The following is a 27049-nucleotide window of genomic DNA, read 5'->3' on the forward strand; positions in this document are numbered from 1 at the left end:
CTGCAAAAAGATACATGTACCTCAATGTTCACAGTAGCACTACTTACAATAGCCAAGACATGGAAACAACCTAAATGTCCACTGACAAATGACTGGATAAAGAAGATGTGGTGTATTTATATAATAGAATATTACTAAGTCATAAAAAAGGAATAAAATAATGCCATTTGCAGCTACACGGATGGACCTGGAGATCATCATTCTAAGTGAAGCCAGAAAGAGAAAGGAAAATATCATATATCATTTATATGTGGAATCAAAAAAAAAAAGACACAAATGAACTTATTTACAAAATAGAAGTGGAGTTACAAACATAGAAAACAAACTTATGGTTACCAAAGGGGGAAAGGTGGGGAGGGATAAATTAGGAGTTTGGGATTAGCAGATACAAATTACTATATACAGAATAGATAAACAACAGGTCCTACTGTATAGCACAGGGACCTATATTCAAAGCTTATAGTAACCTATAATGAAAAAGAATACACACATAAACACATATATACATATACACATACATACATACACACACATATATATATGACTGAAACATTATGCTGTACACTGGAAATTGACACAACATTGTAAGCTGACTATATTTCAATTAAAAAAAAGAAAAAAGCAGACACTAATGAACTTATCTACAAAACAGAAACAGATTCATAGGCACAGTGAACAAACCTATGGTTACTAGGGGGAAAGGAGGAAGGAACAGATAAATTAGGAGTTTGAGAATTGCAAACATTAACTACTATATATAAAATAGATTAAAAAACCAAATTTCTTCTGTATAGCACAGGGGACTATATTCAATATCTTGTAGTAACCTATAATGAAAAAGAATATGAAAATGAATATATGTATGTAAATGTATGACTAAAACATACTATACACCAGAAATTGACACATTGTAACTGACTATACTTCAATAAATTTATTTTTTAAAAGCAAAAAAAAAAAGTGAGGACTAGACCCTCTCTGGTCCTCCCCCTGACACCAACCAGGAACAAGAAAAGTGAGGGCAGGCGCCATTTCCTGTGTCCATTCACCCCATCCACAGGGCTGAGCTTCATGCAGGATACACAAGAAGGCTTTTTTCATTAATATACATCTATGGCATTGACTTCAGAATAGAGGAGCAAGAGAGATGACAAACTTCTTTCCCATATGGGAAAGAAGGCAAAACACAGAAAGGGTGCTGAAGTGAGTCAGAAACAGCCATCCTGAGCACCTACTCTGTGCCGGGAGCTTTCCCATAAACCATAGAACTCACCCAGTGATGAGCAGTGACAGAAGTTACTATTACTTCAGTCTTTAGAGATGAGAAACTCATAGTTCACAGAGGGTAGCAACCTTGCCCACAGTCACACAGACACAGTCACACAGAGCTGGAACTGAAACCCATGGCTCCCTAACTCCAAGACCTCAGCTCCTCACACTGTGTTACGCTGCTTGAGGGCAAATTGTGCAACTTTTCTGAGATTCTGTTTCCCCATTTGTACAACAGGGATTGAACTTGTCCTGGGAACTTCAGAGTGACTGCGAGAATGAAAGGAGATGGATGAGTGGAGATGCCTTGTGCACTGGAAAGCAGTGAGCACACAGAAGAGGCTACTGGCATTTGCATGTGTGCCAAGCTGGGGCTACACTGTGCAGCTTCCTGACTAAGTCAGCCTCTGGGCTGCCATGGGAAGAGGGAAGAACTGGCCTTGGGCTGGACCTGGAGTTACAACTAGGATGGGCAGAGTCCGGGCCAAGGAGTCTGATGGGGATTCTGGAGCCACAGTGCCCAGTCGTAACAATCCAGTGTTTTGAGGCCAAAAGGTCAGCAGCATCTTCCTTGCCTCAAGCTGAAAACCACAAACATACCCAATTAATAACTTAAAAGCCACAAGACCAGACCCACTGCCATTCCTTCCAGATTCCTCTGCTGAACAACTGTTTGCTTCTGAAAACAGGTAAGCTCAAGTCATTCTTCTGCTGTAAGACCTTTCCTGCTCCCTGTTACCACACAGGATGAAGTCCCAGTTCCTTAGCCTTCATGGGCTGGCCACAGACATCCCTGCAGCCTTGTCTCCCACTGCTCTGGTCCCCTCCCGCTCCCCTCTTTTCCTCAAATTTGCCATGCCTTCTGCATGCTTTTGTTCTTGTTGACCCCTGGAATGCCTCTCTCTTTCTCCTGCTCATCCTTTAAGACCTCCCTCAAACATCATGTCTTAGAAGTATTCCCTAACCCTATGTTCAGTGAAGGTGTGAGTTTATGAATTTTATGAACAAAACACAGTCTCAGAAAGTGTCAGAGCTGGAAGAGACCTTGAAGATTATCTTATACAATTCTCTCATTTTATCCATTAAAAAAAAGGAGGCCCAGAGAAGGAAAGTGGCCTGACCAAGGTGACAGCAACAAGTCTTGTATTCAGGTCCCTTGGTCCAGAACTCTTCCCCACTATGTGGTATTATCTTCGTACTGAACGAATAAATCTATGAATGATCAAATGGGTGAACAGAATGTTGCTGAAGCCCTGCCCAGAGAGAGCACTTAGGAATGAATGGTCATAGCTGTTCTGCATTTAAGGGCTTAGGTGCACCCAAGAGGAAGAGCGGATTCCACAGAGGTGAGAGGCAGAAGGGACAGCAGCCATTGGGTAGGTGGTATTTAGGGGGACTGGTACAAGGCCTGTGGGTGCTAAGGGGTGACACTGTGAGTCTGGGCATTCACAGGGAGATACCAGGGTGTCACCCAGATTCAGGAAGCTTGCTACTACCTAAGGGAGGACAGAGTAGGCTCCAGGGCCTGACTCCTTGGCCATTGTCAAAGTTGCCCCACGCCGCACATGGTCCCCTGGGTACTATGGTCTGAGGGCAGACCAGGATACAGGCTGGTCTCTCCCCCTCCAGACAAGTACTACCAATACCAGCTCTGCTGCTGCTTTTTCCTGTCTTCTAAAGTGCTGCTTTATACTCTAACTAAGCCAAAGCCTGACCTCTGTAGGAGGCAGCGGATGAGGGGGAAGTGCAGACCTCAGAGTCAGCAGATGTCAGTCTGAATCCAGGGCTTTACCTCTTTGAGTCTCCATTTTCCCATCTGGAAAACAGGGAGAAGTCTTACTTGTCTACTTTCTAGCTTGCATGGTGATGACTGACTGAAATGGTACAGACAAAATGCTCAAAGCGGTGCCAGCACTTAGTAGGTAGCCACGACTGTCAGTTCTCTTTGATTCTATAAAAAAAAAATTATCTTTAAAAAAAAGTGCCTTTTATCTTCTGCTGCAATTATCAACTTATGAGTGTTTTCCTAAATAACGCTTAATGCTGCCACACTGTCTATACAGTAAAGTCCATGCCCCTAGGACAGGACCACCAGAGACTCTCCAATGTCTTGCTGGCTGACCACTTGCCCCTCAACCACAACTCACACTTTAAAGCCTTCCTTCCCTTTGCTGGTGTTAGAGTCTCAGCACAGAATGCTCTTTATCCTTCCTCCACTCAGAAACACCCTCTGCCATGAGGAGTTCCAAAGTTAATCCTACTTTACTTTCACTTTTCTTCTAATTCTTGTCACTCTCTGCTTTGTACTCATTCATTTGCTCATTCAGTATTTATTAAGTATGTATCATGTACTAGGCTTAATTCATAGCTCTCTTTCCCATTAAATGTGAGCTCCGTAAGGTAAGACCAGTGCTGTATTCCTCTGCAGCACCCAGAATGCTACAGGGCACACTATCAGCCACTAGCAAGCTGAAGGGAGGGGATGGGGAAAACACTGTATGCAGTATTCACTTGGCATTTAACAAATATACGAAGCACCTAACGCATGCAGGGCAAGTGTAGATGGTGTGCGTCTATTAAGAAGTACGACACAGTTTGTGACCATGAGGACAGACTTGAGGGGTGAAGCGGGCTTTAGAAATATTTCCCAGATGAGGATCCTGAGCCCCAGAGAGGGAGAGTACCTGCCCAGGGTCACACAGAGAGTTAGCAGTAGATGGAGCTAGGACCAGAGCTCTGCCTTTCCACTGCAGAAGGCTGTATCTATCTTACTCTGTATTTTTCACCTTGAGTTCACCTTAGTTATACTGACCTTTGCAGGGCCCCAACCTTTTGAGTATCTATAAACAAGTGTAGTGGGTCACAGTTATGGTTTTTGCTAGTGTAAGCAACTCTGAAAGGACCAGAGCATTGTGCCAAAACATGGTGGTCAATCTTGTACCCAAAAAGACTGAGATGAGAGAGTGAATAATTTAGCAAGTATGTGAGCCTCCTTGACAGCCTGGCACCCTCACCTGTGGTCTCATGTGGAATGACCACCGTGGAGTGATACAAACATTGCTTCTTTAGGAGTAATGGTGAGGGGGAAAATTCACTTTTACTGAGAGCTAGAAAGGCAGACCTTGTGATATGAGGTGACAACTTGAAAAATAATGACTCAACAGAAATGATAACCAATGGTCTGTAAAAACATCTGTGTATTAATTGTGAAACATCCCTCCCGAATGCAAAAGATCTTATCACCTTTCTGGCCTGGCAGAGAAGAAAACATGGTGCCTCCAGAGGCAGGTGTGATAGTGATGAGTACATCAGCTCCAGAACTGAGCAAATCAGAACCTGGGACAGAGCATCAGAAACAAGGAAACTATGTAAAAGAGGCTGCTCCACCTCACCAGTCCCCCTCTGCTTGGTAAACAGCCCGGGAGATCACAACCCCTTGGGAAAGCTCCTCGAGAACCAGCCACAAGCTCCCGTCTGAGCAACAAGAGCTGGACCCCTGTTCTAGCCCCAGCTCTGCCACTGACAAGCTGGGCAATTTTGAGTTAAGTCACTGCTTCTGTTTATGCCTTAAGGCTACTCTGGTAGTGACAGGACCCAGGAAGGCAGCCAGAAAAAGGAAATTCAATAAATAGTGTTGAGACAATTGAGTAGCCATCTGGAGAAATAATGAAGTTGAATCCACACCTGACATTGCATATCAGGATAAATTCCAAATGGATCAAAGATTTACATGTAAAACATAAAACCATAGAGTACTGGAGTAAAATACACCCTGAAGTGGGGAGGGATTCTCTAACTCAAAATCCTGAAGCCATCCAGGGAAAGGCTGATACATTTCATCTATAGTGAAAGGAAAAGTTGCATGGTTAAGAACAGGACAAAACAGAAACATCAAAAGGAAAAACAAAAGGCAAAAATCTGGGAAAATACATTTGCAATTCAAATCACAGACAAAGGTCTGATCTCTCCAATACGTAAAGAGCTCCTAGAAATTTATTAGAAAAATATCAACAATCCAATTGCATAAAAGGACCAAGGATACTGTGCTAGACAGAACAATGGCCTCTCAAAGCCCTAGTTTTTGGAACCTGTAAATGTAATGTTACCTGGCAATGGAGAACTGAGAGAGCAGATGATATTAAATTTGCTGGTTAGCTGACCTTAAAATAGGGAGATTATGCTGGATTATCTGTGTGGGCCCATGTAATCACAAAGCTTCTTAAATGTGGAAGAGGGAGGCAGAGGAGTCAGGATCAGAATGATGTGATGTGAGAAAGACTCCCCAAGTCTTGACGGGTTTAAATACGTAAGAGGACAAGTCAAAGAATGCAGGCAGCCCCCAAAAGCTTGAAAAGGCAAGAAAACAAAATTTCCCTTTGGCCTCCAGAACGGAATGCCACCTGCTCGCATCTTGATTTTAGTCTAGGGAGACTCATTTCAGACTTCTGCCCTCAAACTCTAAGATGGCATATTTGTGTTCTTTTAAGCTGCTGATTTTGTGGTAATTTGTTATAGTAGCAGTAAAAAACTAGTACAGGTATGGGAAAAAATCTTCATAAAGAAGAAATTACAAATAGCCCTTGAATATACGAAAAGATGCACCACCATCATTCATAATAATTAAAATTAGACAGAGATTAGAAAGCCCCCCCCAAAAAAGAGAGGAAGTTGGAGGGCTCACAATACCAGATAACAGGATTTATTATGAAGCTACACTACTCAAGACAGTGTGACACTTACTAGCATATAAATAAAAAATAAACTAATGAAAGAAAAGAGAGAGTCCAAAAACAGATTCACACATATAATACAGTCTCTTGACTTACAACAAAGGAGCTCCCAAAATTCAAAGGGGAAAGGATGAACTTTTCGATTAATGACTCTGGAGCAATTTTTTAAAACTAATTTGAGATAGATTTTAGACTTAAACGTAAAAAGCTGAATAATAAAGCTTCAAGAAGAAAACACAGGAGAATATTTTCATGACTTTGAGACAGGCAAAATGCAGAGCACAAATACTTCAAACCATTAAAGACTGATAAAGTGGACTTCATTAAACTTAAGAATATCTATTTACCAAAAGATATCATTAAGAGACCAAAAGAATAAGCCACTGCCTAGGAGATGTTCACGATTCATAAATCCAACAAAGGACTTGAATCCATAAGATAAAGGATTCCTACAAATCATTAAGAAAAACATAGGCAAAACCCACTTTAAAACAATGGGCAAAATCTTTGCAAAAGAAACTACCCAAGTGGCCTATAAGCATATGAAAACATGCTCCAAATCACTGGTTATCAGAGAAACGCAAATTAAAATCAGAGAGATTCCACACTACACATTCAGCAGAATAGCCTAAATCAGTTAAGACTGAAAATACCTGGCAAGGATATGGCTCAATTAAAATTCTCATGTGTTGCTAGTGGGAGTAAAAATTGGTACAACTACTTTGTTATACTGTTGAGCAGAATTTACTAATGTTAAACATATGACCTAGAAATCCTACTCTTAGTTATGTACCCAAGAGAAATAAATGTATATGTTCACCAAAAGGCATGTATACAAATGTACATAGCAGCTTTATTCACAATCTTCAAACTGGAAACAACCCAAATGTTTATTAATAATTAAATGGATAAGTAGGCTGTAGTATATTCAAAAGTGGAATATTACTGACCAATAAAAAGGACTATTGCTACACAAAGAATGGATGATTCTACGGACACAATGTGCTGAACAAAAGAAGCCAAACACAAAAGTGTTCACATTGTATGACACCATTTATATGAAGTTCAAGAACAGGCAAAACTCATCTCTGGAAAAGAAGTCAGAACAGTAGTTACCTCTGGGGGTGGGATATTGACTGAGAAGGGGCATGAGGTAGCCATCTGGGATGCTGGAAATGTTCTGTCTCTTGTGCTGGGTGGTGGTTTCTTAAATATATATATATATATGTATATATATACACATATATGTATATATACATTTGCATATATATATGTAAAAACTCATCAAACAAAATCCTTACAATTTGCACACTTTACTGTGTATACACTGCACTTCAATTTAGAAAGTAAGATAAACCAAAACCACCCTGAGTAATTTTTCACCTATTAAAATGGCAAAAATCCAAAAGTTTCCTAACACACTATTAGGGAGGCTGCAGAAACAGGCACTCTTATACACTGCTGGTGGAAGTGAAAAGTGGTATAATTCCTATGGAGGCCAATTTTGCAGTATCTTGCAAAATAACAAATACACTTACTCTTTGATACAATAATTTCACTTCCAGGAATTTATCCTACAACTATACTTACCCACACATGAAATAACATATATATACAAGAGAATTCACTACATTATTACTTGTAATGAGCAAAAGAATGGAAATCACCTAAATGTCCATTAACAGGATACTGGTTAAATAAATTACGGTGCATAGGTACACAGAAATATTATGTAGCTGTAATAATGAATTAGGAAGGCTTTTATACTGATACAGAAAGATCTCCCAGATAAATCATTGAAAGAAAAAATCAGACACTAAAAAGCAGGCACAGTATACTACCATTTATGTAAAAGGGGGGGATAAAAATACATCTTTGTATTCACTCATATATGCAAGAAGAAACTAGAAGGATACAGAAGAAACTAATAATAGCTGTACATATGGTAGAAAGGTTTTGAGCACTGGATAGACGTGAGATAAGGTAGGAGGAAGGTTTTGCATTTTAAATCTTTTTATGCTTTTTAAGTTTTGAATCATGTACATGTATTGATTATTCAAAAATTAAATAAGTAACTTTTTTTAAAGAAAAGGGACAATAGAAGGGGGAAGAAGAATCCTAAAAGGGGTGGTTTTCCAATACAATGTCATCAATTTCACAATTTTACCTAGTTATTATGTAGGGAACTGCTTAATCTGAACCAGATTACATATACTCTGGATATACAGAAGACCTTGCCAACGTGAAGGAGAAATAAATATTGAAATTAACAGATAAGATAATCTTTTCTGGTGGCCTCAGAAACAGGTCACTGGCCTGCAGGAAGGCAGCAGCAGCTAGTAGATCACATGCTCTAAAGTTAAGAGGTCCAGGTTCAGGACCTGACACACAGATTCCTCCTGGCCCTGTGACCTGGGCGGGGCAAACTGCTCAGCCTACGCTGAAGCTCCCCTCATCTAGAAAATAGGGTTAACAGTGCCAACTCATCAATTTGGTATGAGGATTAAACAGGACCATATAGATAAGGCATTACACTCTGCCCATCACACTATGCACAGGGCTGCACAAGTTTGTCCTTGCCTCTAAACTCCCTACAAGGCCCAGGGTTTGGAAGTATCACCTCTCAGAGGAACAGCCAGGGTCAAAATGAGTTAGTTCTCTCTATTAAATTCTTACACGACCTCACCTGAGGGATCTCAGGCCATGCACGGTTAGATGCTCTGCCACACATATTACAAAGGTACAAAGGTTCAACAATTGGAAATCATCAGCGAAATGAAAAAAATAAAAAATAAAAGATCCTTGCATAGGTTATAGCTCCAATTTGGTAAAAGAGCTGCTTTTGCTTCGAGGAGGAGGCACTACACTTTGCTGCCAAATATCTAACCCTTAAACAATGCCTGTCTGGCAAGCGTGAGTGCTCCAGGAAAAGGCCACCAATAAAATCCCTTCCAAGGGTTTGCGTGGAGGGGGAGAGAGGAAATGCAGTCAGCTCTTTTTTCTCTGCAGGAAGGGAAGGCACATCAGGAGCGAAGGCAAACAAATTGCCCATTCAAGCCAAAATAAGCTGCTCCTGGGGGGAAGCAAAACAGCTGGAGCCAATTCAGCCAGACGCGGAGGTGAGGACCCCGAAGACAGAGCTGGGCCTGGGGAGCCTGATCTTCTGAACAAGTGGTGGCCACATGCCTTCATGCCACGTCTGCTGACCTCAGCCTATGTCCATGCATGGGAGCCAGCCAGCTTCGTCAGATGGGGAGGGAAATCCTGGTGAAAAGGAAGTAAGGGAGGGAGGGAAGGAGGAAGGAATAGAGGGAGGGAGGAAGGGAATCAGTGAACCTGCCAAGTGACAAGCACCCGCTGAGCACCTACTCTGTGGAGGGCACTGCTCAGGCACCCGACGTACCTATGCCATTTGGAAGAACAACATTTAGGGGTGGGTACTGTGATGAGAAGGCAGGCTTAGTGAAGAGGAGACTGTACAAGGCACACAGTTAGAGTGGCCAGGCCAGGCATGGCCGATGGCTTCAGCTCTTCCTTCCTGTCACTTGAGCTTCTCTAAACTCAGCTCCAGCCATTCTTCTCTCTAAAAGGAACTTGCACTGTCTCATCACCCTCTCTAGCCATGGGGGTGGCCTGATGGAAAACACAGAACAGGTCAAGAGAAACTTCACTGAAACTAAGGAAAGAGCCAAACCAAATTGCAAAAGAAGACGGGAAAAAGAAATCCGGAAGCAAAAGAAGTAGTAAAGTTGAATTATTGTGGTCCCCTAAGAAACCCGAAACATACCTGCTGTGGGGCTTCCCTCAGGCTGGAACATGCTGGTCCCGAGTCGCTGTCTGGGATGGTGAATAGCACAATCCTGATCTGGAATGAATCTGGGCTGGCACTGTTTTCCAGGGCTGTTGGGATTTTCAGATCCCTCGATTGGGGTACCCAGGCCCCAGTTTCCAAATCCATTCCAGATATGCTGAGATCCTGCCCCGGACCCTGATATTCTGGGTCGGGGAGACATTTCTCTCTCCAGCTTCTGATTTCCACCCTGAGCCTCAGCCTTCCTATGGTCATCCTACAATGCCTTCCTCCCTTGAGATCTTAATATATAACAACAACAACAGCAGCAGCAGCTAACATTTACTGAGCCTTTACTTCTGTGCCAGGCAACATTTTGCGTAACAACCCTATGAGGTCAATAATATGATCTTTCAGATGAGGCGATCAAGACACAGAGAGGTTAAGCAATTTATACAAGGTTACACAGCTCATAGGCAGAGGAGCCAGGATTTGAATCCAGACAATATGACCCCAGTGCCTATGCTCTTCTTAACCACTACCCATACTGCCTCGGATGCGAGGAAAAGAGAGAGTGGAAAGAGCAGTCTTGGAAGTCAGGCTCACAGTTTTCTTCTCTATTAAGCGGGTACAACAAATAACATTTTGTGGAGTTGTGTCCATTCTAAGACAGAGTAGGTCCTGAATTATGTACTTTCACCCTTCTCTTTCCCTTCCTTTCCAGTTTGATCTGCCTGTTGCACATTCATTAGACATTAAGGCCGATTCTATCCTTGAGCAAAGTTTGGCTTCTTTATTCTGTGTTCCAGTCTATTCTGTATCTATTCTGTGCCTATCACATGTGTGACCCAGCACGGGGCATTGAAGGGCTGGGATTTCAGGGATGAGACTGAGGGCAGGGAAATCCACCTAAAGTAGGCAAGGGCAGAAGGGCGGAGGGAAGGAGCCAGCTGTGAGAACCAGGCTTTCAGCAGTGGGAACTCTCCTCCTCCAGCTTGTCCCCCTTTTGCGGGCCTCCCGCCCTGGGCAGCAGGAGGCTTCTGGTCACTTCCTGCTGCACAGCTTGCACCCTGCAGGGTGCCCACTGAGGGCCTCATCCCTCCAGTGGCGAGGAGCCTCTGCTCCCATCAGGTGGACGTGTCCAGAACCCCCTGCCTGGGCCCACCTTTGCTGACTCTGGAACATTCATTCAACAGATTGTGAGCCAGGTCGCATACACTGGGGACAAAGTGGAAAATAACAGGTCCAGTCTTGAGGAATTCACCAGCATGCCCTGCTCTCCCACTGCCTCTGCTGTTTTCCTCTCCTGGGTAATGCTGGACACACCTTTCCAGAATGTTATCATTTTTCTCTCCCAACCAAGAATTACTTCACCAGAACAGTTACACTAACAAGCGATTCTCTCCTCTCCCCACACGGACCAAGAGAAAAGAAAAAGAAATGGAATTATTAATTAATTTCTTACATATCCCCTGTATAGTACCAGGTATTTCACAGACAATATCTTCTCTAATCCCCACAACAACAATCCTGCGAGGTCGAATGATGCCCCTTACACAGCCGAGGGAAAAAAGGAAGCTCACACAGCAACGGCGCCGGTTTGAACCCAGGCTCTCTGCCTGCAGAATCTATGCTCCTTCTACAGTCCTATCAGCCCAGCCTGCCCCACTGCTGGCTCTGGCCCCCTCTTTCATCTGGATTTGTTCTTTCACGTGTTTAGATTCCCTGCAATGTTCATCTTTGTGCTGGTTCCAGAGGCAGCCAACCTCTCTCCCAGTCCAGTGACAGCAGCAGCAGCAGCATCCTAGGCACTGCCTGAGTCTTTGATTAGCTTGTCTTAATTACACACAGGCTGGAGCAGTTCCGGTATACACTATCTGGTACCACTGCAGAGCGTGCAGGTTTGCTGTTACATTTTCTTGCTCCCTCTCTGACTCCAGTCCCTTGGACTCCCCACCCCCTCTGCTGGCTGGCAGCCTGCTTCCTCTGCTGTCCTTGGTTCTGCCTCCTTGCACATCACTTTCAGGCCTGCAAAGCAGTGCTTCAAACTGCTGCCACCCCAGGCAGCTGAGCCAGCCTAGCTTAATTCAGAAAACATTGCCTGAGTCTCTGCTGAGTGCCAGGCAGTGCACTGGGTGCTGCAAATAAGCAGCAAACAAAAGGAAAACACAGGGGTTTCAGAAGCTGAGAGTCAGAGGCTGGGAGAGAGAAGTACACAGAACAGATATCACCTACCCAAGGCAGACAGTGATCTGGTTGTAACAGAGTCCTAAAGTATCAGAGCTGGAGGGAACCTTGGTCTTCAGTTCTAACCCGTTTCACAGATGGGGGACCTAAAGCCCAAAGAAGGGCAATTATTTGAACTAATGGCATCAGATAATAGCAACTAACACTTCTAAAACCCTTACCAGGAGCTAAGTTTTATTCCAAGTGCTTTACATATATTAAATCCTTTAATCCTCACAACAACCCCAACAACCTTATGAGGGAGGCTCTACTGCCCTCCTTAGTTTAAAAACGAGAAAAATGAGGCATTGAGAGGTAAGTATCTTGTCTAAGTTCACACAGCTAGTAAGCAGAAGCCTGTGAACTCTGCCAGTTCTTCATTGTGGTCTCTTTTACGTCTGTGAGATGGAGACTGAGTGTAGTAGTGAGAAGGCTTCTTGAAGGAGTTACACACCAGCCTGATGATAAAAACAGTGAATCTGGGTTATCCAGAGTCAACTAAGAGGAAGCGTCAATTAGTCAGAGGCTTGGCTTCAACTGGGAGTTCCCAAGCGCTGTGAAACACAAGGCACTGAGGGCAGTGAGCTGAGTCCCCCATCTCCAAGGAAAGAGCCGAACAAGAGGGAAGAACTAAGTGCAAAGGATTTATTCAAGAACCAAGAGCAACCCAATCCTCTTCCCCTTTTACGTCTGGCTTTCTACACATGATGCCTCCAGCCTCTAAGATCTTTAATATCCCCAAATGCCATTTCTAAGGCAGAGAGGCCAGCTCAGACACCTTAAAAAGATGCTGGATGATGTGAATAGAAATTCTTAGAAAAGGGGCTTTTAGCAAATCCTTGGTCAACCAAAGACTCCCATTTCCCAGAATCTCCCCCAGCACACACACACACATACTCACCCACGCAAGTACCCTGGCCTTTGGTTAACCAAGAGTCTTCTCCAATTCTGCCCACAAGTTTCAGAATAAACACAGTTATCAGTATAATAGTTACTTACCCATTACTGCCAGATTATGCTCTGACCCACAAGAGACCTGTAAAAAGAAAGAAAGTAAGTTATATTAGACAAAGAAAATGTATTTCTTTCAGCCATTATATTTTATAATCAGAGTTACTTTTAATGATACTAACACCCATTTTGAGGGGAAATTTTAGGAAGTAAGTAGGGGGGGCACCATGTACAAAAGTTAAGACTATAATTACAACACAGTCACAACTACATAAAAATAAGTGAAAACTACAACATTGAATAGAAATACAATAAGATGTTAAAGTATTTGACTAGGCAGGAGACTGTGAGTGATTTTTAAAAATCTTTTCTTCTTTCTACTTTTTTTGTATTTTTCAAACTTTCTATAATGAGCATGTGTTACTATAAAAATGGAAATATGAGGCAATACAGATGACAGCTTTCAAAAACTGAGCTAAACAGTCCACCTCTCTCCTCTAGACTAATAAAATGAGCAAAGAATTCAGTAGAAACAGACTTGCCTGAGGAAAAATGCTTGACTTCTCATCTGTTCACTTCCTTTCAACTTCCAGCCACACAAACTATCTGCAGCCCTTTGCACACATGTTTTCATACCTCCGGGCCTTTGCACATGCTGTTTCTTTGCTTGGAATGCTCTCCCTTCAGCTGCCTACCTAGAAAACTTCTATTCATCCTTTAAAGGTTCAGAGCATCCACTGAGAGCCCCTTGCTGTAGCTTCTAGGCAGACCCAAGCATTCTTTCCATTATGCGACTTACATGTACCCACTGCAGCAATTATCTGGTTGTCGTTTACATTTGTTCCTGCCTCCTCACTAGACTGTGTGTCTTGAGAACAGGGCTGAGTCTCATTCCCCTCTACATTATACAAGTGGACTGTACAAGGCCTGGGGCTCAGTTAATACCTGTTGAATGAAAGTATGAATGAAAGAACAAGGTACATAAAGAACAAATACCTCACACATAAAAGATAATCATTTGGGTTCTGAATCCAGTGTTTGCACCTAGTGAGAGATACTTCTTGCCTTTTAGTCTCTGCACGTCCCAAAGGCTACCAGGAGGAAGTGACTGGGAACATAAAAGCAAAAATGGTTCCCCAGGTATTAATTAAAAGGAACGAGAAGCATCCTGTGACCTTTATCAAGATACTCACTTTAGCTCCTGGCAAGAAGAAGGCTTCAGGTACTCATGGAATGTCAACTGGAAGAGCCCTGGGGATCATCTGGTCCAATCTTTCCATATTACAGGGAGAATACAGGCTTGGGAAGAGGAAATAACTTGCCTCAGGTGCTAGAGCAACTGTGTGTCAAAACTAAGACTAGAGCCTCTCTGATTCTGATTCTCATACAAGTTCCTTTCTTGATGCTATAGCCTCTCACTCTTTCCCGGTGAAAACCACTTGGAAGTGACATTCAAAGGTAGTTAGCACAGGCCCTGACAGTCAAGGTAACAGGCTCAAAAGGTATTTGTGCAAAGGAGGCCAAATAACACACTGGTAGGTGAAAAGGGGCAGCAAAGCTTCTGAGGCTATTTTCTTTGTAAAAGTTATGCGTCCAGGATCTCAGCTTCCACAGGGAAAAGGGTCACCCATGTTTAGGTGGATTCCTTGATAGTGTCTGGCAAAGAAGCACCTGTATATGGTACCCCAGTAAGTATTTCCAGGGTGACTAGTCTTAGGTCCTCTGAAGCAGGCTCTGTAACTGAGTTATCCGAGGGGTACCCCTGTGCTTCACCCAGGGCTATACACACAGCACAAGTTCATCATGTGCTTCCTGGTTATACTGAGGCTGGTTCCCTAAGATCTGTCATAAGAAGCTGCTTAGATTGAAGAATTGGGGAAAAAAAATCTTAGATGTCTAACAATAGGAGAATTCTATGTAAATTATGGCAGAGCTATCGAATGACCTAGAAATTACTATGCAGCTTTGGAAAATGATGCTTACAGTAAAGGAGAATACTCATGATATCCTGTGAACCGAAAAAGCACACTGTATATGTAATATGATCTCAATTCTATAATAAAGCATGAATAAAAGACTGGAAGGAGCTATACCAAAAGGTTACTAGTGACAGCCTCTGGGCTATGGGTAAGGTAGGCATTACAAGTTTGGCTTTCCCTTTGGCTTTTTCTGTGCTCCTTAAATTTTATACCCTATTTTTACAATCAGAAAAATCATCTACTAAAAATAAGAAAAATAAGTATAATGCAGTTCCCATCACAGAGGAAAAAATCCTGCCTGGCTATAAAGTAAATATGCTATAAAATCTGATGTGCTCTGAACTAGTGGGGAAAAAAGATCTGAAGGAAATATAATTAAATTTAAGGGCAGCTGCATCATGGTGGTAAGACTATAAGATTTTTTCCTTCTCTTCCATATTTTTCAAGCTTTCTGTAACCGTGGTGGTAGCAGTAGTGCTGCCAGTGGTGGTCGTGGCAACAAAAAGAGCAGGAGGTAAAGTCACCATATATTGAGGACTCATATGTGCCATGTGTCACACCAGGGCACTTTATAAACTCTGTCTCACCTTACTGATCATGATCATCTTTTCAGGAAGGTTTGATTTTGCTCATTTTAGTGTGATTCACGCATATGACATAACTTTCCTAGCTAGCTAAGTGGCAGCCGCAGAACTAAACCCCAGGTCTGCCTGATCTCCAAGCTCATGTTCTGTACTGCTAGGTCACACTTTGTTTTTTAAAAAATAAAATTATTTCATTTTACAAACTGCAGGCAGAAAGGGCCTGTCTCTGACTGCCAGGGCTTACCCTGTGGCTGTGGACTGCAGAACTGACTAACCTTGAGGACCAGGGGCTTCCAGAAACAAGCCACTGACAAATGCCAGCATCAGGCAGCAGATGCTGCTGTGAATTAATGAGCGAGGCAGTGATGAATGGATTTTGTCGAGGCAGTATAGTGCTTGAAGCTCAAAGCTCCCCACTGCTTCTTGCTGGCCACAAAATCCCAGTGCTGTACTCCTTCAACAAGATTGTATCAATGACCATTTGCTTCATATTGCCTCTGTCAGCATCCACCCACTGCCCAGCTTTCCAGAAGACTCTGTTAACAATGGCAGTGTGCCCAGGAGAAAGAGATTCAGAGCCACGAAGCTAGGTGAGTCCCAGGTCCTCTGCTTTCTGACTCTGAGACCTTCGGCAAGGCATTTAACCTCTGGAGCCTCAGCGTTCTCAGGTATAAAAAGCAGATAACAGTATCTTCCTGTCTGCCTTACAGAACTGCTACAGGACAAACGAGACAACGCATCCCCTCACAGCCATGTGTCTCACCTTCCTTACATATAAATCACATCATGCCCCTACAGAAAATCATTCACAGGATCCCAGTGGTGGTAGGACAAAGTCTAAATGCTTAGTATGGTTTACAAGGCCCTCACAAGGCCCTCTGCTATTCATGAACCCTCAACCCTGGATAACATATTTCCTTTCATCCACTCACGCTACGTTACACATTCTTTAAGAATATCATGTGATTTCAGGCTTTTACGTGTGCTACTCTCCTTGACTTGACTTCCCTTTCTCCCACTGTCCACCTAGCAAAGTCCTGTAAGACTGCTCAGACATCAGCAGTAAACCCTCCCTGACTTCTCAAAGCAGAGCCAGCTAATCCACCCAGGTGACTCCCACAGCACTACACATCATGGCGTCTACCACACGTGAGATGTCTGTTTATGAACCATGCCGGTGTTAAGTATCCCTGTCTCACAGACATCCATCCAGCAGGTGTCTGCCCAGCAATGTCTCTGCTACACAGCCCAAGTAAAGGGCATGAAGGGGCCCAGACAAAGATAAGAACCCAGAGAAGTTAGATGGTCCCAACACAAGTGTGAGTAGTGGCATGGCCACTCCGGCCCAACTGGAGACAGGCACTGAGATGCACAGTGAGGGCAGGGAGGGACGAATATACACTTCAAATAAGAACAGAGCGTAGAGATGATGGGGTATCAAAAGCACAGGATTGTTCCCAAAACCCTAGCACAACAAAGCACAGTGGACCAGCAACAGAGTTCAGTCCTAGGAGGCTGAGTCCCACTATAGAGAAAATAGGTTCCAGCTTGCTAGTTGGGGCCTTCAGGAGATGGGGCGCACACCTCCTCAAGGGTGAGGGATGGGAGACAAAGGTGGATGTAGAAAGTTGTCCTGACTCAGTGCTCCTCAAACAATAGAGGGGTCTGCTCTATTCAGGCAACTCTGCCTGAGGAGGCAGAGCTGCTGCAGAAAACAGTTTCCAGAACCCCAACCACCACAGGGACAAGATCACCCTTCCTGCCAAGCTAGACTCCTCAGTTCTTGTGTAGGGAGCTGCAGTTCCCCTTGGGGCTGGATCCCCCTAAATGCAGTTGGACAGGGATGAGCTGGGGCAAGAATCGACTGGTAGCAGATGCTCAGCAAAAATATAATGAATGCATTAATGGGTTAAATGAACGAATAACTAAATGAATAAGCAAAAATTAGATTAATGTGAAAATATTTGTCAAATGTTGAATGTGAGCACTTCAGCTCCCAGCAGTACAGCTGTACCACTTCTAAAAACAGCTGACTGGCCCTTATGGAGTGCTTATGGCCAGGTACCTGGCAAAATGCTTTGCCTGTATTATTTCATTTAAACTTATACCACACCTAAGATTCTTTTGTTGCAACCTCTTGGAGTTCAGAGAGGTAAGGTAACTTGCCCAGTGTCTTAGAATTAGTGGAGGTGCAGCAGTCTGTGACCACCCAGGTTCAACCTTTCTGTCTTCTTAGCTGTCTAAACCCTTCCTATACCCACACAGGATGGAAATAAACTACCACCCAGCTCCTTACATCTGGCAACCCTGTGCCAGTATCAAGGGATCTTATGCTTGGAGAGCCCCAGAATTACAAGGCTCAAACATCTTCCTGGGGCTAGGAATACCCACCTCTGGATTGATCAAGGTCTGTTTCAGGGCTTTTTCTTGGGGGACACGGTTGTAAAATGGCAACAAAGATTTGTCCTCTGCCATCGCCGTGGAAGTTATAACCTCACGGGGAATTCCACCAAATTGCCCAACTCTGCACACTCTGACGGGGAAACCAGTCAGGGAAAACAGAGTAAGGTGGGGTGCGATGAGGACTTGGGGGAAGAAACACTAAAATTCCAAGGAAAGGAAGCCGGCAGAGGCCAGTACCCAAGGCTGGTCCCCATCACCAGCCAAGGATCACCCTCAGCTTCCTCCTAGCAGCCCCGTGGCGGCTCAGGGACCATCCCAGCTCGCAGCAGCCTGAAGGGCCTACTGATTGGTTCCGTCTCACGCCAATGGGCTGGGGCGCCTGCCGATGCTGATGCTATGACAACGAGGCGCATGTGGCGGCACGTGACGGCGGGGTGGGGGCCGCCATTCAGTACAACGGGACTCTGGAGAGGGAGGGCTTCCCGCTGCACAGCCCAGGGTCTTAGCCTCAGGGCCCGTCCTCCGCCAGCGCCGCCAGGGGGAGAAGCAGACCGGGGAGCAGCTCCAGAAGGGCAGCCGCCCGCCGGCGGCGGCCGGGGTTAACAGGGAAGGGAACCGGCGCTTCAGTGCAGCCTTTGCTAAACTCTGCCCAAACCCAGTTGCCATCTGCGGAGAACCCTGGGGAGACAAACCAGAATTTCGGAAACTGTTAGAAAAGCAGGCTGGGAGGCTGGGAGGCTGGGCATGTTTTACAGCAAACTTTAGTCCTGTCAGCCAACGGAGTTTTACCCCTAGGCTCAGAAATAGCCTCAAAGGAGGTCATGGTGACAGCAGAGAGGCAGTACAGTGGCTTGCTTCCTTAAGCACCTAGCCTTGCAAAGGTACCTTAATTCCCTTTGTGAGGGCTTCAGTTTTTGACTGAAGCCTAGATGTGAAAGGAGGACAAAAAATGAGACCTTTGGGCCCAGAGGCTCCATCTTGTCCTCCATCTCAAAGTCCAGTGGGGAAGAACCCATCCTCCCTGTAAAGCCTATTCTTTTATTCTTTTCTTTTTTCCTCCCTCCCTCCCTCCCTCCCTTCTTTTCTTTCTTTTTCTTTTTTCTTTTTTTCTTCTTTTTTTTCTTTTCTTTTTCTCTTTTTCCTTCCTTCCTTCCTTCCTTCCTCCCTCCCTCCCTCCCTCCCTCCCTCCCTCACATTCTATATCTAAGAAAGTGAGTCTTTAGCTAGGTTCCACTACATTCTCAAATGGAGAGGTTGGGATGGGGAGGAAAAGAGCTAAAATTTGGTTAAGTGCCTGACATCCAGGCACATGACATGGAATTTCACTTTACCTGCAAGGCTGCATCCTCACAGCTAATTTGATAAGTGGGAATCTGTCTTTCTACTCAACAGGTCAGCAAACACACCCAGAGAAGTTAAATCATTGGTCCCATGTCACACTGGGCTGTACACCCAGGTTGGTCTTGATCCAAAGCCTATGAGCTTAACCATTACACCTACTGACCCCCTCTTCTGATACTGGTACCAGACTGCTCCAGTCACTAAGGCTCAAACTCTCAAGTTACTGATAGTTCTCTCTTTTATCTCCCTCTTACTCTATCTCAAAGGCCTGTTAATTCTGCTTTTCAATGTCTTGATTTTTCAGGTGCTACCATCTTGGTTCAGTCCCTTACACTCCTTTTAAAGGCTACCTAAATGACTTTAAGCTTTCTTCTCTCCATCCTGTAGTGATCTGGTTTAAAAATAATTTTTAAATATAAAAAAAAATTTTTTTAATGGTCTCAAATCTTCCTAACTTCCTACCACACCTGATCTCTCGCCCCTTTCCTACATAAACCCACTAGCCCAGCAACACAAGTCTCTTCTCTGACCCTGGAAAATCTGTTTTCCCTCTTTTGCACCATTCTCTCTTTTCCATTCTATTCTAAAGCTTACCAATCTTATAAGGTCCAGTTCAAAACCCACTGCCTTGAGGAAGCCTCCCAGATCATCTCAGCCCCTAGGCGAACTGCCTTCTCTCAAATCCTTCCACTCACCTTGGCTAAAGTTTGCTTTTGTCGCATCTCCCCAGGCAGTGTGGGGTAGTGAGAAGAGCTCTAGTTAGAGAATCAGAAGACCTGGATTTGAGTCCTTGCCCTGACACTTCCTGGTCATATGACCTTGGGCAAATCTCTTTACCTCTCTGGACTTCAATTCCCTCATCTTTAAAACTGGATAATAACACTCAAGCATATCTTATACATCCTAAAACCCTTTCACACCCCACCCTCAAATTCTACAGAATAAAATTCACTTTGAGCTTGACCTTGTTCCACAGACACATTTCCACAACATATAAAACAAAATTTGGGAACATACAAAAGAAAACTATAAGTATTAGGAACTGGCATAGGTACACTGTGAACAGTTCATTTTCTTTTTCAACAGTTACTCTACTGGCAGATAAGGAGAGGGCCTGAGAAATGTCTACTGAATTAGAATATAATATATAGAGGCAAACTAGCCAGGCACTCAGGATGCTTGCTTTTTCCATAGCGCACTTCTATGGGAATTCCTTTCTCATAAGTTGCCATGTTGACACTATGTGCTCCTGTGGCCTAATTGGTATGGTTGGGTTATGGATGGATACCTACCCAAAGTGGGTTAGTGCACAGAGTGGCCACAGCCCGTAAAATGGCTTAATGTAACAACTCGCCTGAAACAGGTTGTAGGGCATGAGTCCTTTAGTCTAGTTGGTAACTGGAGCAGTAGCTGGAAGAAACAGACCCAGAAAAGGTTAATATGAGGAGAAGCTACAGGCAGAAGAGTCAGAAGCAGCAGGAACAAACTAGAGAAGAGAAGCCAAGTCACTGGAATGTGAGATTTCTACATCTTATTGCTGACGGTGCAAGGTCTAGATTTCTGAGCTGCCTTGTGTTCTAACTGACCTTCCAGTTGTTCTTTTATAAGGCATTTGCTTCACCGTTTCCAGTATTTATGCCCATCCTTACAATACTAAAGTAACCACAGAGTATCTCTGATCCTTACAGACTAAAAGTGCCTAACACAACAATGAATCTGAATTTCAGTAAAGCCAACACCAGTAAGTTACTTAAACCCCTGAGAATAGGATACAACCACGTGAGCTGAACAGCCAACCTCCAAGATGGGTAATTAACAGATTCAAGCCAGCCAAACATCCTATAGTGTGCTTCTCAAAAAAAACTGAACCCTTTCCCTAAGAGCCAAGACAGCTTGAAATTTACAAAGACTGCCAGTACGAAGCACTGGTGAGGAAGTAGAATAACTGGAAATCTCTTACTTTGCTGGCAGGAATATAAATTCAACAACTGCTTTGAAAAACTGTTTGGCAGTATCTACTAACGGTAAATACACACACACACACACACACGCCAGAAAACCCAAGTACCACAAACAAATGATTACTTACTTCCATCAAAAGACATCTACAAGAATGTTCACAGCAGCTTTATTCATAATAAAAACATAAAATTACCCAAATATTCATCATCAGTGGAATGAATAAAGTGTACTATAATCAAAATACTTTATAACAATGGAAAAAAATCCCTATGCTCTTCAAAACATAATTAAATCTTCAAGAATGATGGTGAACAAAAGAAATCTGACACAGAAGAGTAAATATTGCATGACACTATCCACATGAAGTTCAAAAGTAGGCAGACTTATTTCAAGTAAAGAATATAACCATTCTGAAGGAGGAAAAAAAGAACCAATTCTAGTAACTTTTAAATACAGTACTTTGACTAAATAAGTTCTGTTTAAAAAAAAAAACTTTAACTCTACTTAGTGGATTATTTTTTTTCCATAGCAGTATGCATGTATCAATTCTGAAAGTATTTTATATATATTTTAGGACTGCACAAATGAAATATATTAATGTTCTTGGGAGCTAGAATTTTCATTGTAGATGAAGAAAACAAGTATGTAATGAGGGAGGGCAAAGAGGAACCCTGTGGACATAGGATTAGAATTAGAAGTATCAGTATGAACTCACAGTTCTATACACGTCTGCACACACATACACAGGTTGAGTTAGACCAATATGAAATTGCCCAGAAAGAATAATACCACAGCAGCAATGAGGTCACTTGGTGCACAGATCTTGGCTTTTAAATACTGTTCAACTAAGAAATCAGAGCTCCTTGAAGAAATGGCTGATTTCAGGGTTGAGACTGGGAAAGAACAACTTGAGCCTGGAACATCTATTTGTGCCAGGAAGTAAGGAAGTGATCAAAGAATGACAGGGACATGTCAAAAGAACACAGTAGCCAGCTTGAAGGATCTCCCGCTGGCTAAATCAGGGAGAATTTGAGCATCAAAATGAATAATAATGACAATAGATTATAACTCACTGAATAAAATTAAAATTCGTAAGTACAGGCTGCATAATAAACACGGGAGCAAGGAAAGCTCTTCCTTATAGTCCAATGTAAAAATAATAGATGTAAAAGGAATAATTGAGCAAGAAAATAATTTTGCAATAGTAACTGTTAATTCAGGCAAGAACCATTAATAGATGTTAAAACTACTGGGCAAAAATATGAAGAGGAACAGGATATTTACATAGTCTTAAAGTATCTCTTCACAGATTATTTCTTAATTACAAAGAAAGGATAAATGGTAGCTTTCTAGCAGAGAAAGGAGGTAGATATCACCTTACTTAAGTGATCTAAGTTAGCATCACAGGCAATGGGATAAAGTGACATCAGGTGCCTCTTTATGTGATGCATTAAAGACACATCTCTTACTTTGTATTCCTGCTGAAAGTGCTTAAGTGCATCTAATCAAAAAGAAAAATCAGATAGAACAAAATTGAGAGCTATTACACAAAACAACTACAAAACAACTGTCCTGTACTCTTAAAAATTATCAGTGTCATAAAAGATAAGGAAAAGCTATTCTAGATTAAAGGAAGCAAAAAGACATGACAACTAAATGCAATACATGATCCTGGAATGAATCCTACATCAAAGTGAAAAACTGCCATGAAAGAGATCATTGAGACAACTGAAGAAATACGAAGATGCCCTACAGATTAGGTAACAGTGTTCTACCAATGTTACATTTTCAGAAAAGAGAGTGAGAGACACAAATGCACATAAATGTGGTAAAATGTTAACACACGCTGTGTCTGGGTGAAGGATCTGAAGAGTTCTTTCTATTCTTGCAGCACTTCTATAAATTTGAAATTACTTCAAAATAAAAAGTTAAAAATTTAAACAAGCAAAACTAATCACTGGTGAAAGTATAGAATAGTGGTAGTCTTGGGGGGGGTGCATCTAAGAAGAGGCATGAGGGAGGTTTGCTGGGGTGCCTAATTTCGGTGATTACACAGGTATATACAAATGTAAAAATTCATTGAATTGAACACCTTACTGTATTTTTGCACATTTTACTGTGTTTAAGTTATACTTCAACCAAAACAGACAAAAAAGAAAACAAGAAAAGTTCTACAAAGTACAGAGTATATAGCCTTCCTTCCTGAATAATTCAGTCCAAAAGCCTAAGGTAGGAAGGTGGCCAGGCAGGGGAGTGGAGGATGGGAGCCCATGTGAGGCAAATTGCTTGGCAGGGATGGCAGCGGTCAGGTGGGGGCTCAGAGCCTGTGGCCTGGTGGGAAGTGGGACCCTGTGCAGGAAGACAGCAGCAGGACTGGTGCAGTGGATTGGTTCATACAGGGGAACTGAGAAAATCAGTAAACATATTAAACGTAGATGAGAAAGCTGAGGCTCATGGAGACTAAGAGCCTGGTCCCAAGACTGATATTTGTCAGGTCATCTGACCTTGGGCATATAGTCTGCAGTTTCTGAGCCTTTCTTTCTGCTGCTCTATGTAACAAGTATACTAATGCTTGCCTCCCAGGATTGTGAAGATTCAGTGAGATCAAGTACACCAAAGAACCGAGCCCAGCTCCTAATACTTAGAAGTAGTTCAATAAATGGTACTTTCATCTCCTGTGATAGTCCAACTCTTTCTATATTGTAAAGCCTCTGGCAAATATGTCTTTATGTACAATCAATATCAAGGTAATTTTCATTGTTGTGATTTTATTTTTTTATTGAAGTACAGTCAGTTACAATGTATCAATTGCTGGTGTACAGCACAATGTCCCATATATATACATATATTCAGTGATTTTAAATACTAGACCCCTCTTCATAAAGACTTCCCTGCAGTGAGGCTATTGCAGATTTCGGCAGGTTCCACAGCTGCCCAGCTCTGTGCAAGCCACTGGTGTCCATACACAGGAAGTCTGTGTATATGTTTATCTCACACACAATGCAAAGAGCACAGCTAAGTGTGCTAGGATGTATGGGTGGATCAGCTTTGAGGTCAGAGACTGAACACAGTCTTAAAGCAATGCTCTTTCAGTAAGAAACCCACAGGCAGGCACACAGGAGAACTCAATCTCTTTCTTAGTCCCCATCACATTAAGATAGTCAGAGAAATGGTCTTAGTTCTGGCCTTAACTCCTGCCTGGAATTGTGCAGCAGGTTCCTTGGTGTCCCTCTCTTCCCCAACCTCTCCCTGCTCTGCCAAAATGCACTCCAGAAAGCACACATGGATTAGTTTGCTCCCTGTTGCCGAAGCCCCTGTTCCTTGTCTGGTATTGAAGATCCTCCATGATGTGGACCTGGTGTGGTTCTCTAGCCTCTTCAGCCAGCAGAATTACCCACGAACACTTGCATGGAGCCTCATCAGACCCCACAGACCCATTCCGCCACCCACTCCTCATCACACCTGGCTCATGCTGTCATGTTCTGGGTAACCTGAATCTTTCATCCTTGGGAAGAAGGGAGAGAGGAGAAGAGGAGAAGGAAAAGGATTGCTAACATTTATGACCACTAAATCCCATTCTAGGCACTTCATGTGAATTAACTCATTATATCTTCATTTGATAGAGTAACTGAGGAACAGAATGGTTAAATACCTTGACTAAAAGCACATAGCTAGTAAGTAGCCAGGCCACTTCAGAAGTAATTACTCCCTCCTCTGGGCCCTGCTATAGAAATAGCACTTATTCCACTTATTATTAAGTGGTTCACATGTCTCTCTCTTCCCAGATTATGTAGGTTCTAACTTCCTCAAGCATTAAGACTGTTTCATTAATTTCTTTCCTTAGTGCCCTGCACATAGTAGGTCGTAATCAGAAGTTTGTTGAGGGGGAGAGGGGTGGGAAGGTATAGACTGGAAGTTCAAAATTTGTAGATACTGACAGGCATATGTAGAATAGATAAACAAGATTATATTGTATAGCACAGGGAAATATATACAAGATCTTGTGGTAGCTCACTGAAAAAAAATGTGACAATGAATATTATGTATGTTCATGTATACTAAAAAACTGTGCTCTACACTGGAATTTGATACAACATTGTAAAATGACTATAACTCAATAAAAAATGTAAAAAAAAAAAAAGAAGTTTGTTGAAGTCTCTCATCTGTGTACCTCCCACAGCTCTTGACTCAGGATCTGACACACAGACTAGGGACTCAGAAAGTGCTACATGAATGACACTGGATTTATCTCTGAATTTCCTCAGCTTCTTAGTAGAGTCTTATAAATGCTTTGAGCTCTGTAAATAATGGTTGAATTCAGAGACTAGATGATCCTTCAGATGTTCAGAATTTGAGTCACTGGATAAAGAGAATGGCCTGCCAAGACAATGACAGGTAGATCCCACAAGGTCTGGGGAAAATGCTCTGGGTGATACCCCAGAGTGGGAACAGTTAGAACATGGACCCTAGTGTGTGGAGGGAGACAGCACAGCCCCCTCCTCTCTCAAGTCTATCTCCAGCAACAGTAACAACAAAAAAAGCTGACAGGCTGACTCTGAGCCATTTGTGCACAAGGCTCAGGAATCTCTGCCTTTGCTGCAGCTACACAGCACAGTTTGGCACAGCGTGGCATGGGGCAAAACCCCCTGAACATGGCCAGGCATTGGGCAGACCACCTGGCCCCTGACCAAGAGGCCCACTGGTGCCCTGGAGCCCCTCACACTAAGGATCGCTTTTGTATTTTTTCAACTGAAACAAACGAAAGAAAGTCTAGAGGGCCAGATCCTAAAGCTTTGTTCTTTCTGGGATTAAAAAGCCAAGAATGCAGATAAGATGTGACAGAGACATCAAAGCTTATCATAGCAAGCGTGTGCAGTATAACAATGAACACAGCACCAAGAGTGACTGTATCTGCTGCAACTGACTGGGGCCATGTGACCCAGCCCAACAGACTTCCTCCCTAGGAGCAGCCCCATAAGTCAAAAGTTTAATAATGAGTGCTGCTATCTTGTCCCCAAGGGCAGCCTGCTAGAACCCCGCTGCCTTTGTACTAGGGGAGAACAAATCTGACTCTATGTTGGATCTGTTTCTTTTACTTTAACCTTTTATTCTACTGCTTTTGCTACAAGCTAATCACTAAAGAGATGTTGCCTATAAGCATCCCTTACATATATATATAATACATATAATAGCCCATCTCTGGGAATCCTGCCTCCTAGGGAATGAGCAGTAAGCTAAAATACCTTTGTTTAGCTCACAGGGAACATCCTGACCAGGCCCACCTGTGCATGACTACAGGGAGGAAGAAATTAACACATTCCCTCCAGAGGCTGACCAGAACCAGGAAATGCTTGACTTTACTCCCTCCCCTTTCAGTATAAAGGAAACCTGAATTCTAATTCAGGCAAGATGGTTCCTTGGGACACTAGTCCACCATCTTCTCAGTCTGCAGGCTTTTCAAATAAAGTCGCTATTCTTTGCCCCAACAACTCATCTCTTGATTTATTGGCCTGTCCTGCAGTGAGCAGTATGAGCTTGGACTCAGTAACACCTTCAGGCCAGTTCCCAGCTGAGTGATCATCAGAGGTACTTTGTTGATCTCCTGATGTGACTCTGCAACTTTTCTGGTTCAAGACAAAGTTGTGGACTGTCAGGTTCTGCTCTGGGCTACATACATGAAAGAATTTTAAAATAAAATTTATTCATTTTTTCAGATTATAAAAGTAATATACAGTTATTAACAAAAATATAGTAAGGAAAATAAAAAAATCAATAATTCCATCAATCACTATTAACACATGGTATATTTCCTTT

General features: G+C 42.9%; 1 protein-coding gene across 4 annotated transcripts in view; it reads right to left on the reverse strand.

Annotated features, from left to right (window-relative positions):
- SERGEF (secretion regulating guanine nucleotide exchange factor) overlaps positions 1 to 27049 on the reverse strand; it is a 202368-nt gene that overhangs the window by 65032 nt on the left and 110287 nt on the right. For 3 of the 4 annotated variants that reach the window (XM_072969634.1, XM_072969632.1, XM_072969633.1), the window contains one exon: positions 13015 to 13051. In XM_072969634.1, coding sequence (XP_072825735.1) covers positions 13015 to 13051 — 37 coding nt within the window. Of the gene's footprint in view, positions 1 to 12342; positions 12474 to 13014; positions 13052 to 27049 lie in introns of those variants that run through there. The other variant, XM_072969636.1, reaches the window with a different exon arrangement.

The sequence above is a fragment of the Vicugna pacos genome, chromosome 10 (genome assembly GCF_048564905.1).
Source record: "Vicugna pacos chromosome 10, VicPac4, whole genome shotgun sequence".
NCBI classification, from domain to species: Eukaryota; Metazoa; Chordata; class Mammalia; order Artiodactyla; family Camelidae; genus Vicugna; species Vicugna pacos.